Here is a 15344-nt window from a genome sequence, read left to right on the forward strand (position 1 = left end):
TTATTTTTCTTACACTTTGTAACATTTATAATTGCATAAAAAATCTAAAAAAAATTGATATTGTCAAGCTTGACCCCACTTATCATAAAACGTACTTGTTTAGTTTTTAGTGTTTTGTTTGTTTTATATATAAATAAAGAAAATGCTGTGGGCCTCAAAGGCCCCGGGGCTATTCATCGTATACCCTAACTACTATATTCCAGTGTTTTCGCTATTTATTTTATTTACCTTTGAAACAATTTTGGTATTACAACATGCAGGAGCACTCTGAGCTATTATTCTGGTTCAGAAGAAGAAGAGTAAAATATAATGCACTTTATAAAAATTTAGTATATACCTTTTTCTGATTATTTTTTGGGGATCTAAATATTTTGTTTTCTATTAGTTTATTCCTTGAAACCTGCTAACACCTAAATATGTCACTTTATATTATAATCACACACACACACACACACACACACACACACACATACATATATATAGAGAGAGATTCAAGTTTCAATAGTGATTGGAAAGAACTATGCTGCTGCTCCTCTGGTGTGTTATCAAGTATTTTTAATCATAAAATCTACAAGCAGCAGCCTGCAACACTGACTGAAGTCGCATATTTCATAGGAATTTTTCAGTTCGTTATTCTGTAACTGTGACTGTATGAGGGAATCTGTAGCAGTATTAGAACAATGACAAATCATGCTCTTCTTCAAAGTTCAATTGAAAAAGAACTTAAAGAACTTTTAAATGAATCTGACATAGAAGGTAGTGAGCTCTAATATTGCAAGGTGGAAATAACCCAGTCAGATTTGGATGCAAAAGACAGTGATTTCAATATTTTATCTGATAAAGGAAATGGAACAAATAGAAGCAGTGGTACGTTTCTTGCAATGAATTCCTTGTGATATTCATGATGTTGTAGTAGTGTTAGTTTACAATACTGACATACAAGTTGTAGCTTGTTTGCTTACGTTTTACATGTTCGTTTCATACGTTCAAAAAACTGACGTTGTGCTACTGGAAAAATTGTAACTTATGTTAAGTTGGCAACACTGCTTCTCTGGTGACATCCTCTATAGTGCCCAATGAACGTCCTTCACACTGTCTATCTTTTTGCGGAAACAAAATTTGAAAGAATTTCCCCATTCCAAGGATAACCGGGAAGAAATTGTATAAGATTAAACCTGAATTCATTGGAATATTGAAGTATAGACCACTCTTTCCCATTCTACCCTACTTTACTGCACCACCAGCAAAATGCTTTCGGAAACCGATTTTGTACATATACTACACTGTATTAAGTCACTATTGATCTGTTTGATAGTTTTTCTACGCAAACAAATAAAATAAATAGGTTATAGTTACTGACATAGATAAAAAATGGTAACTTAAACAATTACATACATATTGTTGGCAACACTGTACTTAAAAACCAAGTAATAATAGAGAATAAAAAGGTATGATGTCTTAGACATCACAAGTTCATATCAAACAAGAAAAATTATTTTCCGTGAGAAATAATGGCCTTTATGCTGTGGGCCTTAGAGACACCTACCCCTCCCCATCTGTTGTTCATGTAACCCAACAATGCCTTGGTGTTCCTAGAGTTAATAGTACAACGTGGGAAATTCACTTGGAAAAAGGGATTTTTTGCCCCTCAATATGGGGTTTTATAGCGTTTCAGATTGGCATCACTGCTCCCGCCCAGTTGCCTCTCCGGTCTATCATACAATTTTAACATCATGGATCAAGACATTAAACATACGAAGCCGGAGCATGCGGTTAACATTCCCCAGTCGCATATTTGCAGATCCCAAACGTTTTAGGTATCGTCTGATCTTATTGGCCGATATATATAGACAAACACCAGATGCTATTGGTCTCGAAGTCCAGTGTGCCAGTGAACGGACTAGTATTGAAATTTCTTTTTGGCGTTTGGTTCAAACTCGGCTAAAGGGAATTTTCTTAAATTTTCATAAGACTTTTTGCTATTAAAACAAGTTTGAAAATAATACTCGAGTGTTTTTTTTAATTTTCATAACACTTTTTTCATTAATATAAGCGTGCAGTTTTACTATACGGATCCATGGTATAAGTAATAATAATAATAATAATAATAATAATAATAATAATAATAATAATAATAATAATAATAATAATAATAGGAGGAGAAGGAACGGGTTAGAAGCCCCGCAGGGGTTGGTTGGGTTCTGTTCTCGACATCAAATGGGCAAATTAAAGACTTGCCCCAATTTTTCTGTACACTTTACATGACCAACTTAAAGCAGCTGGCTAGGGTAGCGCGCGAATACTAAAACGTTTGGGATCGGCAAAAATGCGCGCCGCTCTAGCTTCGTGTGTCTTGTTCCATTTATTAACATATTATGATAGGCCGAAAAGACAATCAGGTGGCTGTTGGTTTGACATTTTGCTATGTTGTGTGTCCTAGTACTTAAGGAACAAAGTATGTATATGTTATTCTCTATTTATTTATCTAGGTGAATTTAGAGGTCCAGGGGGAATGCTGCAAATGCACAAAAGGTTATATGAGAAGTACGGTAAAATATCTGCCCTTCCTAAGATGCCAGGTAACCTTAATATGGTGTTTATTTGTGATCCTCGTCTGATAGAGAAGGTATTTCGAACTGAAGGTGTCTGGCCTAAAAGATTGATTATGCAGAGTTTTATATACTACAGGAGCAAAACTAAAAAAGATTTCTTTCAAGGAGTTGGAGGATTACTAACTGTGTAAGTAATTACATGGTAACATCATAGCATATTGATTAACATTAAAAGGAGTAAAAGCATAAATAGAGAAATCTTTCAATCATCTCTAGATTGGTTGAAAGATTTGGACGCTAGAATTGGAAAGCTTGGTCTTCAGATGTGCCCTGTTGGACCAGCTTTCAATCATCTCTAGATTGGTTGAAAGATTTGGACGCTAGAATTGGAAAGCTTGGTCTTCAGATGTGCCCTGTTGGACCAGCTTTCAATCATCTCTAGATTGGTTGAAAGATTTGGACGCTGGAATTGGAAAGCTTGGTCTTCAGATGTGCCGTGTTGGACCAGCTTTCAATCATCTCTAGATTGGTTGAAAGATTTGGGCGCTAGAATTGGAAAGCTTGGTCTTTAGATGTGCCCTGTTGGACCAGCTTTCAATCATCTCTAGATTGGTTGAAAGTTTTGGACGCTAGAATTGGAAAGCTTGGTCTTCAGATGTGCCCTGTTGGACCAGCTTTCAAACATCTCTAGATTGGTTGAAAGATTTGGACGCTAGAATTGGAAAGCTTGGTCTTCAGATGTGCCCTGTTGGACAAGCTTTCAATCATCTCTAGATTGGTTGAAAGATTTGGACGCTAGAATTGGAAAGCTTGGTCTTCAGATGTGCCCTGTTGGACCAGCTTTCAATCATCTCTAGATTAGTTGAAAGATTTGGACGCTAGAATTGGAAAGCTTGGCCTTCAGATGTGCCCTGTTGGACCAGCTTTCAATCATCTCTAGATTAGTTGAAAGATTTGGACGCTAGAATTGGAAAGCTTGGTCTTCAGATGTGCCCTGTTGAACCAGAAGATAGTGGGACGTCTAGAGAATCTTCTTTTGAAGATTTATTATCCTGTACAAAGGTAAAAGAGACACACCTGTGGATTCAAATACTCTTGAACAGAAGTTTTCATGTACTTCCCGCTTCCGTTGCTTTCTTTTCTCCCTGCTTCTTAATTGATTCATTTTAAGAGTGCTTTCAATAATCATATTCCTTGAAGATCGCTGATCAACAAGAAAACTTTCTTCAACTGGAACTTTCTTCTTCATGCAACTACAGGAAGAGATATCTGAACATTTCCACGGCAAATAAAAGTTGCAGTTGCATCTTGAAAGAATGTACTAATTTCCTCCTGCTACTTAGTGTCATTTTGTCTAGCTTTATGAGGTTTTAATAAATTGCGCTATATTTCATGGTACATTCTTATCTTTTTTAACAATTCTTTAATGCGATATTATCGGAATTTATGGTTTTCGCCACACTTCTACTCTGTTAGCAACTTCGATGTCCATGGCCCTAGGTTCTTTTGCAAAGTCCTTTTGCTTCAAGTTTTTTCTAACTAACAAACAATACCTCACAATGTTGACATGTGTCGGTAACACAACGTTTGGCATCTCTGCAGAAGTTCTAAAAATTGAGCACGAGGTTTCTTTTCGTATTCTAGGCGAAATTGTCTTCCTACGTAACTACCACCTTCACTATCATTAAACTCTGACATTGTATCTAGTAGGGTTCAATTCTTAGCAATGCGCAGAAACAGACAGTTCTACTAAAAGCTGATAAGCGATAACAATTTCACACTGACAACCTGACAGCTCCAAACAGAAGAAACGCACATTGTACACACCGTACTACACAATCAAAAAAATTGCGACAGCTAATGCCGTGCAGTCAGGCCACCCAATATGCATAATCTTATCACATAATCCTGTCAGGTAGCGAGACCCCCTCTCTCTCTCCTCCTTTCTTCTCTCCCATACTAAAATTAGCCAACAACATCAGTGCAATTCTAATTTCAAACTATACATGTATTAATTTCGATAAAATGAAATAACAAAACCGAGACGAAACAAGATGCACAAGTTGATGTAGGGAGAAACTGAAACATACACAATGAAAAATTGAAACCAATGGATGTCTATTACACACAGATTCAGAAATGAGGCAGAGAGAGACAGAGAGAGATTGAGGAAACAGGAGAGAAGTAAAAGAAAAGGGAGAACAAATAAAAATGTGGAATTCAAATTTAGTAACAAAAGGACCTAACATAAAGTTCAGTAGTAGTAGTAGTAATAATAGTAGGGATGGCCATAAAGTTCCGGTTCCGGCGGAACCAGTTCTTGGAGATCCGGTTTTCAGAACCGGTTCCAGACCTGGATCCGAAAAACCCGGTTCCAGAAGTGGATCTTAGGAACCGGTTTTAGACCTGGACCCGGAAACCTGGTTCCAGAACCGGATCTTAGGAACAGGTTCCAGTTCTGGATCCGAAAAACCGGTTCCAGACCTGGATCCGAAAACCCGGTACTGGAACCGGATATTCTAGAACAGGATGTTCAAAGTCGAAAACCGCTTCCACCAGGAACCGGTTGCGGCCATCCCTAAGTAATAGTACTCATGTTGATCAGTTAAGAAACAAGACATTTTTCTCTTTCTTAGACATGGAATCTCACCTTATATTTGATTCATTTGCAACCAATAAACGTATATACTACTTGAAATTCAAAAGGATTAACAGCAAGTAATTATTATTATGTTACAGAAGGTACACTGAAACAATTAATTAAACTTGGGAGTATATTGAGTTATTATTTGCGAGTTCAGCATGAAACAATACTCTATCGTCATCGCTGGTCTAGTGATTAGAGCTAGCACCTTTGAAGCACATGATCCCGGGTTCGATTCTCGGAGGGAGAGCCTTCAAATTTGAACGGATTGCACTTTAAACTGTAGGTCAACGTCTCATACAGCTTCGATTCTGAAAAGGTATTCTAAACTTCATTAAATAAACATAAAAAAATCATGCAATTGGGAAGACCCAAAGAAACGAATTCTTTATGTTTCGTCTCAATCGAGTGATTTTTAAGAAGGATATCGTTAAATGTGTTCCCTAAAATGGAATGCATGTACTACTTTGTCCCTGGCTAATTTCAGCTTCAAGGAATAGAGCTAAAGAAAGTACACGTTGTATAAATTGATTCAAAAGTCCAAATGCGCAACCACGTTCAGAGAATGCATTTATTACCAGAATAGTTATATGATACAAAAATTCATCGTAAATGCTGAAATATCCTCTTTGATTTTCCATATTGTTTTTAATCACTCTTATCCAGGTTAGAAATTACACTTTTAGGCAAGATTACAGGAGAAATTTCAGAAATAAAGGACATAATGTTTCTCTTCAAGTGCTCCATATTTCGTGTTTTGCACAATAGTGCAGTTCCTTTAGAAATCCTCACAATGAAAAGTCCATAGGCGTAAGATCAGGGGATCTAAGAGGCCATACCTTCTTGAAACTATTATGTTCTTAAAAATAGATACCATCACTCTCGATAGTTGCAAATATATCCGACTGTCCAGTCATTGACCTTGCCCGAGGGATAAGCTTTCTCTCTCCCTACTACTTCTCTTCGTCTTCCCAATGACTGGAAGAGTTCGAGGTCAACTGGGATGGTGACCGTGACAGAGACTGTCAAATCACAATATTCAGTAACCATCACTCCAGTATATTACGGATATAGCGATTTTTAGCTCTTCTGTAATTCTTGTTGGATAACGTCTGGTTTTTATCTTAGAACATTTTTCTTTAGATGGAAAAAATCATTCCTTACTTGTGACTAATTTCAATTTAGATAACGAGAAATGAGAATTATTGGAAAGACTTAAAGAAAACGTGCATCACATTGCACCTATAACGAAGTTTATTGAAAGTTATGATAGAAAAATATGGACATTTGAAGGGTTCCATTGTATGATAACGTATGGTGAAAAAATTTGCACAAAATTATAATAATTGCGGATATCACTCAACATCCGCAATTTTGTTGCGTTCTCTGATTTTTGAACAAGAATGACATCTGGACTTTAATGTACAAACAGATTTACGGCATATATGCTGGCCTTGCGACAATTGCAGGGAACTTTTTGCATGAGTGACGCAAAACACGATGTATCAATTTCATTCAAGCATCTGCGGATTCGTCAGATGAGACCTGCAACGGATGTTGAGTGATAATTATTAGCATACACTTGTCTCTTTAAATTTGCCCAAAAGTCCTCAATAGGTCGAAGTTGAGGAACATTAGGACTTTGATCTTTGGCATATGGCATGACTGCAAGACTTGCTGTAGCGTAGTGGGTATCCTAAATCTGGCCAAAACACCACATTGTCTCCAAGATCATACGTGTTAATAAACTGTTTAACTTTCGGCAGACAGAACTTCACATAATGTTCAATGTTTAGCGCAAGACCGGTGGAGAAAAACTGCGGTTTCGAGAGTCCCTTTTCACTCATCGCAAGTCATAGAACATCTTTTGTGGATATTTTGATTTTGGAGGAAAACGCACTGAATCAGGCATATCACCAGTTCCTAGATCGTAGTACGATTTTGACTGCCACTCGTGACCGTCTAATGTAAAATATGTCTCATTGTCCATCATGCGGAGTACATCATTTTTGGCAATGAACGTTTTGGTGACCAGAGTTCTTAAACGTTGTTTCTGAATCAAAATTTGTTGTTCCGTAACCTTCGGCATAGTTTCCCGTTTACGTCTGGCAACATTCACATTTTCTGTAAAGCATCATTCACTGTATTTTTATCACAGTGAAATTTCCTACCAAGTTCTCGGTACGATTTTGCCACCTTACAGCAGTTGCTCGTCGAAGTTGTCTCAACAGCTTGGGATCACTTAAAGTCGATTTCCATTCACTGCCGACCGTATTTTCCACGTTCATACCCTTCTCTACTTTCGACACAACATTATACACCGTTCGTCTTGAATATCGCACACTTGGGAAGCATTTCACAAAGTCTGACTTTTTAACATTCGGATTGTCTTTCCAATATTGCACGATTATTTTTCGGCGCTGTTCCTCATTTAACGCCAAACTCATTTCGTTGTGCGTCATTCTTCTCCTGCACTGGCTAATGCACGACAGATACACCAATCTTCCCGCATATCTCATATCGTGTGCCACGGTCCACTGTTGTGAGGGTTTGCAGTGTTGCAAACTTTGTGCATTTTTTTAACATACGTTACCTTGCTGTGGGCCTTTAAGACTGGACATGTTTCCGTCCCTCGAACCTATTTCAACCGAATTATTTAATCTCTGAAAACTACATTCAAACATAAAGAATAGCCTATATCTTTGTTAATCTCTTTTAAATATTTTTATTTACATTACGATCAAATCATCTAATTGTTTGAAGAACTTACCCTATGTAAACCAAATTGACCTTTTGAATTGAATTGAACTTCTAAGTCTTCTAGCATTTGAAGCTCATACCGAGATTAACTTTTTATTGCCAATAAATTACTTTCAAGTTCATATTTAAGATACATTCAAGTTTATGTAAGTTGTATTCAAAGGTAAATGCAAAGACAGAATTTATGTTTCCAGTCACATGTATATTCAAATTTACTGAGAATTGTGATTAACGTTAAATACAGAGATAAATTCAAATTTCTGATCTCAGTCACAAATGTAACAAAAAAGAAAGAAAGAAAAGAAAAGAAAGAAACTTGCATTTAAGATATCGTCGCTGTGCCTCGAAGAATCGCTATGTGAGGTTTTTGTCGAGAATGAGTTATGCCGTGCAAATAAACCAGAAAGCTGTCAGGCAGCTTCCCTTATAATGTGATAAGTGAATATTCAATTGTTTCGCCACAACAATGAAAAATTATAGATTGAAATTTTAGGCTTCTGTTCTTATCACGTACGTATTAATGTATACAAATCCTCTATGTGCTTATAAAGGCACAAAAGGTGCTACGTAAACACAAAAATAGTAATATAATGCTGTTAAAGCAAGCTACAACAATGTCAAGTGCATAGTATACGCAGAGCCAATTTTATCCTATTTGTCAAATATTTTCGTGAATTTAGCAAAATTTTAAGAGTTCGGAATGTTTTTTGCTCCTCCTGAAAAGTTGTGGTTTTAAAACATAGCGGCCCTTTGAGGCACAGCGACGATATAATAAATAATAATAATAATAATAATAATAATAATAATAATAATAATAATAATAATAATAATAATAATAATAATAATAATGTTTTATTGTCTAGTGATGGCAAGGAATGGCATGATTTCCGGTCTAAAGTGAATCAACCAATGTTACAACCAAAAACTGTGAAACTGTATGTTGGGCCAATAAACGATGTTGCAGAAGATTTTATACAAAGGTGAGTGAAATAATTAACACGTTATATTTGTATACCATTCGTAAGTATAGATTCCTTCTAAGCAGTTTAGACTCTATAATGTTATCACAAAGTCCTACTAATTTAATACCAAGCAATATATATTCATGTTTGTGTTACGAACGAGGAACGACCGAACTACAGTTTTAGTTATTTTAATATGAAGTTTGCAACTCTGACTGATGTCCATGAGAGATTTGGCAACAAAGCGTAAACCAGGTTGTTTGGTATTACTCTCTGTGTTCTATCGGAGTTCGACAGGGGCCGTTACAGCGAGTGCATCGTGTGTTGTGTACTCTATGAGGACGAGAGTTGAATGGGACTTTCTATACACATACACTATACTTACCAAGGATGTTATAAGTAGAGGATCTGCCCATATGTATCTTCATCCTATTAAATCGGTGAAGCCAAAAAACAACCGAGCATCGGCACGTCTGATTGGCTACTCTCGTTTCCGACATCGTCTGATTGGCTACTTTCGTTTCCGCCATGATTGTTGGCTCAAAATATTGCGATCCTATTGGGCTGAGTGGACAGAGTAGGGGTGGCGAAACTGTGACGTATGGCTTCAAGATTTTATTGTAAGGGCAGATCCTCTATTTTATAAGATCCTTGATACTTACACTCTTTTTTTACCTTAATACGTTCATACATTCCCTTCTTCCTTCTACACTTTTCCATCATTTTACACTTCCTACTTTTCTCTACCTTTTGCCCTGTCAATCTTGGCCTCTTTAACTGTTTGAACTTCTCACCTGATTTTGACCTTTTCCCGTTTGTCACATTTCTTTTTCACATCCTTTTACCTTATCATAATTATTACTTTGTACATGTTTTATTACTTTTTCCTACCCTTATTACTTTTTACCTTCTTTTGCGTAAATCAAATCTTTACATTATACAGGTTTAATTACCTTTGTAGGTAAGTCTTGTCCAAGACAGTGGCTAAGTTATTTTGCGTGTCTTTTGAGACGTTTACTACAATACAATACAAATGTGTTCTATCTGAGCTCTTTCTAACATTCACGTCTTACAGAAACAAAACAAAAAAAAAAAAAAAAAAAAAAACACCTACCAGTCTTACAGTCTTTGCTTACAATGTAATCTCACTCTTAACCCTTTCGCTGCGGAATTAAATTTTCCAGTGGTTCCTGGAAAATGGTCAATTAAGCACCCGACAAAATGACATGTTCATATTTCCGTGAAACATGGTTTAAATACACCAAAATATCTTTTAAAAATACATAAATTGTATAAACGTGTGAACAGCCAAATTCAGTCACTGTTTTTTCTAATAAATGATATGATATACAACAAATGACACACAGCAAAATAAAATGTGAATATTTGGAATTGACAAAGTACAAAATTATACAATACTGTATAACATTAGTGCTATAACGTTACATTTGAAATACATAAAATTCTTATATGGCTATGTGGTTTCTCTGTCGCTGATTGTCTTACTGTTGACTGGCATTGTTTTCTGCCGTACTTAGCTAGCCTCAAATTCGCAAACACACCCCAACAAAATGACGCAAAGCTTTAGTATTCATTCGTGTTGAACTGCACAGTTGTAAGAAATCACCGCCAGTTGGTAGCACAATGCAACGCATTATCACTAACACATGTTCCGCATATAATGAGCGACTGAAATCTACTATCACAGCGAAGTATAATAAAAAAAAGTATAGACGTTGAGGATTAAAGTCGATTTTGGCAGCGAAATACAAAAATTTTCAGATCGACTAAAGTCGACTTTCGCAGCAAAGTGAAGGAAATAGGGAAGAAGCTCTAAGCTCTGTGCTGACGCTATGTCTCATCTCAGCATGAGCAAGATGTAAAGAATTTCTATTTCTATCTCTTTTGAAAAAAAGATTTGTATTGGTTCAAAGACGAGAGGACTCCTCAGTATACTCATTTACAAATTATTATGAAGGAAATAAATAAAATATGTTCTTAATGCATTTTGCAATTTGATAAAATTTGATGTACTTTTCTCCAAGCAAATAGGAATTAAATGAGAATTCTTAAACAACACTTTAAACTAAAATAGCAAGTTTGAGAAGCCAGAGACAAATTTGTAAGTGTTCTAGTTATAATTGAAATAAAAAATAAGTGAATAATTGTCAATTGTGAAGTTATGTATGATAATGTTAAAGGTGAGCAACACTTGGAGGAGTACAATAAATTCAGTCTCGGTTTAATTTGCGAAAAGGCATACATATTTTGAAGCTTCTTTGTAGGTATATAATTAGCAAATTCTTTAGCATGGGACACAAGGGTTCGATTCTCGGTACAAGAACATGTGATTCATATTTTACGTTAAACGCTGGATCTACGTCGTACTGAAAATGATCGAATGAGATCTCATTTGGTTCAAAAACGATTGAAATCGAATGTATACTTGAATTAGAATTCATCATGAAGATATTATCTTATCTCTATTATAGAAGTTAATAAATATACTTATACGAAAAATGAAGTTAGTTAACATTTCAACATTAATTTTTTTTACATCCATTTCAAATTATACGGTTAAAATGTATGTACGGTAGAATGTGTAACTGCATGATTTTCAGAAAATCAATTAAGAAATTCAAACTGAAGAAATAGGCTGAACAGTGTGGTAATTGGTGTGCTACCGAATTATTTTTCACAGAATCAAGTCAAAATTGAGACTTCTTGTCACTAGACCAGTCATTTCTTGTCTCCCGGACACACGAAGTGACAGGCTAAATACGTTGGGAAGTTTTGATGAACGAACTCTTTTTTTAAAAAAATACGTATGCAGCAAGTTATCTTCAAGGAAAAAGCTTAAATTATCCCTGTTAACAGCGACGTAAATACGCTAGTCGTCGCCCGGGGCAAGAACTAGCATTAGGGCCCCGTGACCAACCAAACCAGAACGCTTCCCCAAATATTTGCCTAAATTTGCGTCCTCCTAATCCGGCGAACGGGGCACAAGTCCCGTTTACTTCCCTAGTTACGTCACTGCCTGTTAATCGTTATCCTTAACCTTACCTTCATAACTCAACAACGTCCAATAACCTTCCTGGCTGGAGAGACTTTAAAGCACTCCAATTAATGAATATTAGCATACAGTAGCATTATAGAACAAGGAAATGTATTACAATTTTAATTCAAATGCTTTCCAAGTAAAACTAAAGATTTTTTTAAAAAATTGAATTTGTAATAATTTGTTTCAGAGTATACCAGATAAGAGAAAAGAACAAGGAAGTTCCTGAAAATTTCCAGAACGAAATTTTTAAGTGGGCTCTCGAATGTAAGTTGCACTTAAATTGTTTATATATATATATATATATATATATATATATATATATCCGTATTACTCACTTCTAAGTAATATGAGTCACAAATAAGTTATTTTCTAAACTTAAATAAACTTATATATTGTTTAATATCTTTATATTTGATTTTTGTTAATGTCTAGAGGCCATTTTTGTTTTGCAGCTCCTTCACCACTCATGAGTTTAATAAAGAATAATTGATGTTCCGAGACCTCTGGCCAAGAGAGAGGGCGAAACCCTCTAATGGCCGTTCCTTTGCACCTTTTATTTCCAAGTTTTCCAGCAATCAACAATAATGCTTATCTGTAAATTGATGGCCATCAACTTTCAACTCAACAAAATAACAAAAAGTACTACTACTAGAGTCTGTCTATTTTAGGTGTGCCCTCGCAAAGTATGCAAAACATACTTGTCCCACCCCTGCAACCCGCTGACAGAGGAAACCCTACTTTTGCTTAGGGAAAAGAAGTGAATGACCTCAGTTGTGTTGCCAATTTGTCATTCAGTCGCTTGATCTTGACGAGTGAAGATCGTAGGCTACTTAGAATGGTTAACAAGACAGAGCACAGCGAAGTCCGTGTAATAATTCATTCTGGCAACCCTTTCACATCCAACAATTGAAAGATCTCGTCCCCAGCAACTTCTCCCTCCTCTTTTGAGGGAGGTACGGGATAAGACACATCGACACTAGCGACAGAGAGCACACCTGAATTAGAAATGCTCTACCCACCACTTAAAAAAAAAGTAAAAATTCATACGTTAATGATGGCTATTTCAATCAGTCTTCCGTCAGACACGAAAAAGATTAAAAATAGACCATTTTTAAACTGGAGTTTTATTACGAGGGTATTGCAACATACAAAACACTTATTTGACAAATTAAAACACAAATAAAGTTTATAAACCACACCTGTACTTCTCATCCAATATTTTATGTTTATTTACCACGCCAATAGAACGATTGGTTATGTGTATTTTACCACACCTAAAGCTAGAGGCCGATAATCATAGAAGAAACATTTCAGGACAAAACATTAAAAAAAAAACAATACTTCCAGGGCCTGCCAAAAGACATAATATATAATAACAATAATAATACGCATAAAATGTAAGTAATTACAACAATAAATATTTACTCTAGGTTGTAGATTACACTGTTCGTTGAACAATTTTGAATAATTTCATGTAAGTGTTCTAGGATTTTTGAAGTCCATTGCACTATTCCCTATTTATTAATTTCTACTACGTTACCTAATGAAAATATAATGTAATTGTTATGATTATCTGTTATTAAATGTTTTCATACAATACCAGTCAATATTAATTTTCTTTTAACAACCATAAAGCAAGATTTTTTACATATCTGTTTACAATTTCTACAACAAAACAATTTAAACATATAAAAGAAAAGAAAAGATTTAATAATATATTTTTCAAACAGCTTGATGGAAGATTATTTCAAAATTTCTTTTTAAAAAAAGTTATCCTACATAATCTTTACGTTTGATCTTGTGTTTGTTATTTTCAATTTCAGTTACAAGAAATATTCAGTGTTCGATCGAAAAGTTTTCAACTCAAGACTTTATATCAGGAATTATTAATCAAAATGGCAGGACATAGGCAAACTGGGATGAGATAAGATCTGTGCCTTAAATCTAAACTCCTCGAAAGAGGATAAGAAAAAAAAATCTAGATTTTACTGTCCAAAATTTCATGCAGATAAAATATCAAGCAATAATTTCGTTCAATGTGTGTGTCTACATCGTAATACTTGAATATACGTTGCATAAAAGTATAGCACCATCTATCAGTACAGTCTAGATACAAAATCACAAAATACTTTCATTTCATTTGTACAGCAATTGCAGTAGTGGCCCTTGACGCTCGTCTTGGTTGTCTAAGCCCTAACTTGGATCCAAATTCAGAACCACAGCGAATGATAGAGTCTGTACACGATTTCTTTGAGACTTCAACCATTCTAGAAATGAAGTTTCCCTGGTGGAAATTCTTTTCGACACCAACATGGAAGAAATTTGTTGAAGCTCAGGATTATAACATCAAGTAAGTACTGTTTTGTTTGTCTTTATTCTTTTCAATGGTCTTTTTTTTTAAAAAAAAAAAAAAAAACTTTATTTCAAGAAATTTCTATAACTGAAGAATTTTCTGCAGGAAAGCTGCATGGTTCATCTACATTAGCAACTGTAAAACATATGTCAGTGAGCAATCTTACTTAAAATTGTCTCCATTCAAGGCTAATATGAACGCAACAAACATAAAGAGAGGGCCAAGAAAAAGTAGTCCAAGCTAAAAAGAAAAAAAAACTGTATTATTATAATAAAGACTTAATATTACCAAATATTGTTAGGGCCAAAAAATCTAGGATGCTCAGGTGAGCAGGTCATGTCGCGAGCATGGAAGAAAGTAGGAACGCTTTCGAAGTCTTGACTGGAAGACCAATCGGGAAACGACCATTAGGAAGACCTACACTGTTAAAAATGGTTTCTTAAATTCGAGAAAATATTCCTCGTATTTGAGAACATCCGTTTCTTATCTGTGCACCGAGTAATACATTCTTAAAGGTGAGATTTCGATTTTCTCAAATCATTTTGAGAAATAATGACTCAAATGCGAGGAATTATGTCTCATTTCTGAGGGTGCAAATGCTTTCTCAAATTTGAGAAAAAATGTATTTTTTCTTAAAATTGAGAAAGTAACATTTGAGGAAATGAGACGTATAACCCCAATTTTGAGAAACACATTTCTCAAAAAGATTTGAGAAATATCTCCCTCAAAAGCGAGAAACGGTGCACAGAAACAGGGTTCTCAAATACGAGAAGACGGAAAAGGATATAGAGAAAATATAAACCTGCAAAAAAATTCAAACTATTAGTATACCCAGAATTTATATTAAACAAACACCTACAGTTATAGATATTTTTTAAAACATAACATTTTAATCTTCACTTCAACTCAAGAAAATTCCACGAATACCACAATGACTTGTATTTTAGGTGCGTTACTTATACCTACTGCATCAGACAGTTGAACATTTTTCTTTTCATCACTGTCCACTTTC

The 15344-nt window shown here is 35.3% G+C and overlaps 1 protein-coding gene across 2 annotated transcripts in view; it reads left to right on the top strand.

The window, feature by feature from the left end:
• Positions 1 to 15344, top strand: part of LOC145669662 (putative cytochrome P450 49a1) — a 102293-nt gene that overhangs the window by 39841 nt on the left and 47108 nt on the right. For both annotated transcript variants that reach the window (XM_081737919.1, XM_081737918.1), the window contains exons 3-6: positions 2490 to 2739; positions 8820 to 8936; positions 12167 to 12243; positions 14128 to 14329. In XM_081737919.1, coding sequence (XP_081594045.1) covers positions 2490 to 2739; positions 8820 to 8936; positions 12167 to 12243; positions 14128 to 14329 — 646 coding nt within the window. The remainder of the gene's footprint in view (positions 1 to 2489; positions 2740 to 8819; positions 8937 to 12166; positions 12244 to 14127; positions 14330 to 15344) is intronic.

The sequence above is a fragment of the Thermobia domestica genome, chromosome 14, assembly GCF_964235325.1.
Source record: "Thermobia domestica chromosome 14, izTheDome1.hap1.1, whole genome shotgun sequence".
Classification (NCBI taxonomy): Eukaryota; Metazoa; Arthropoda; class Insecta; order Zygentoma; family Lepismatidae; genus Thermobia; species Thermobia domestica.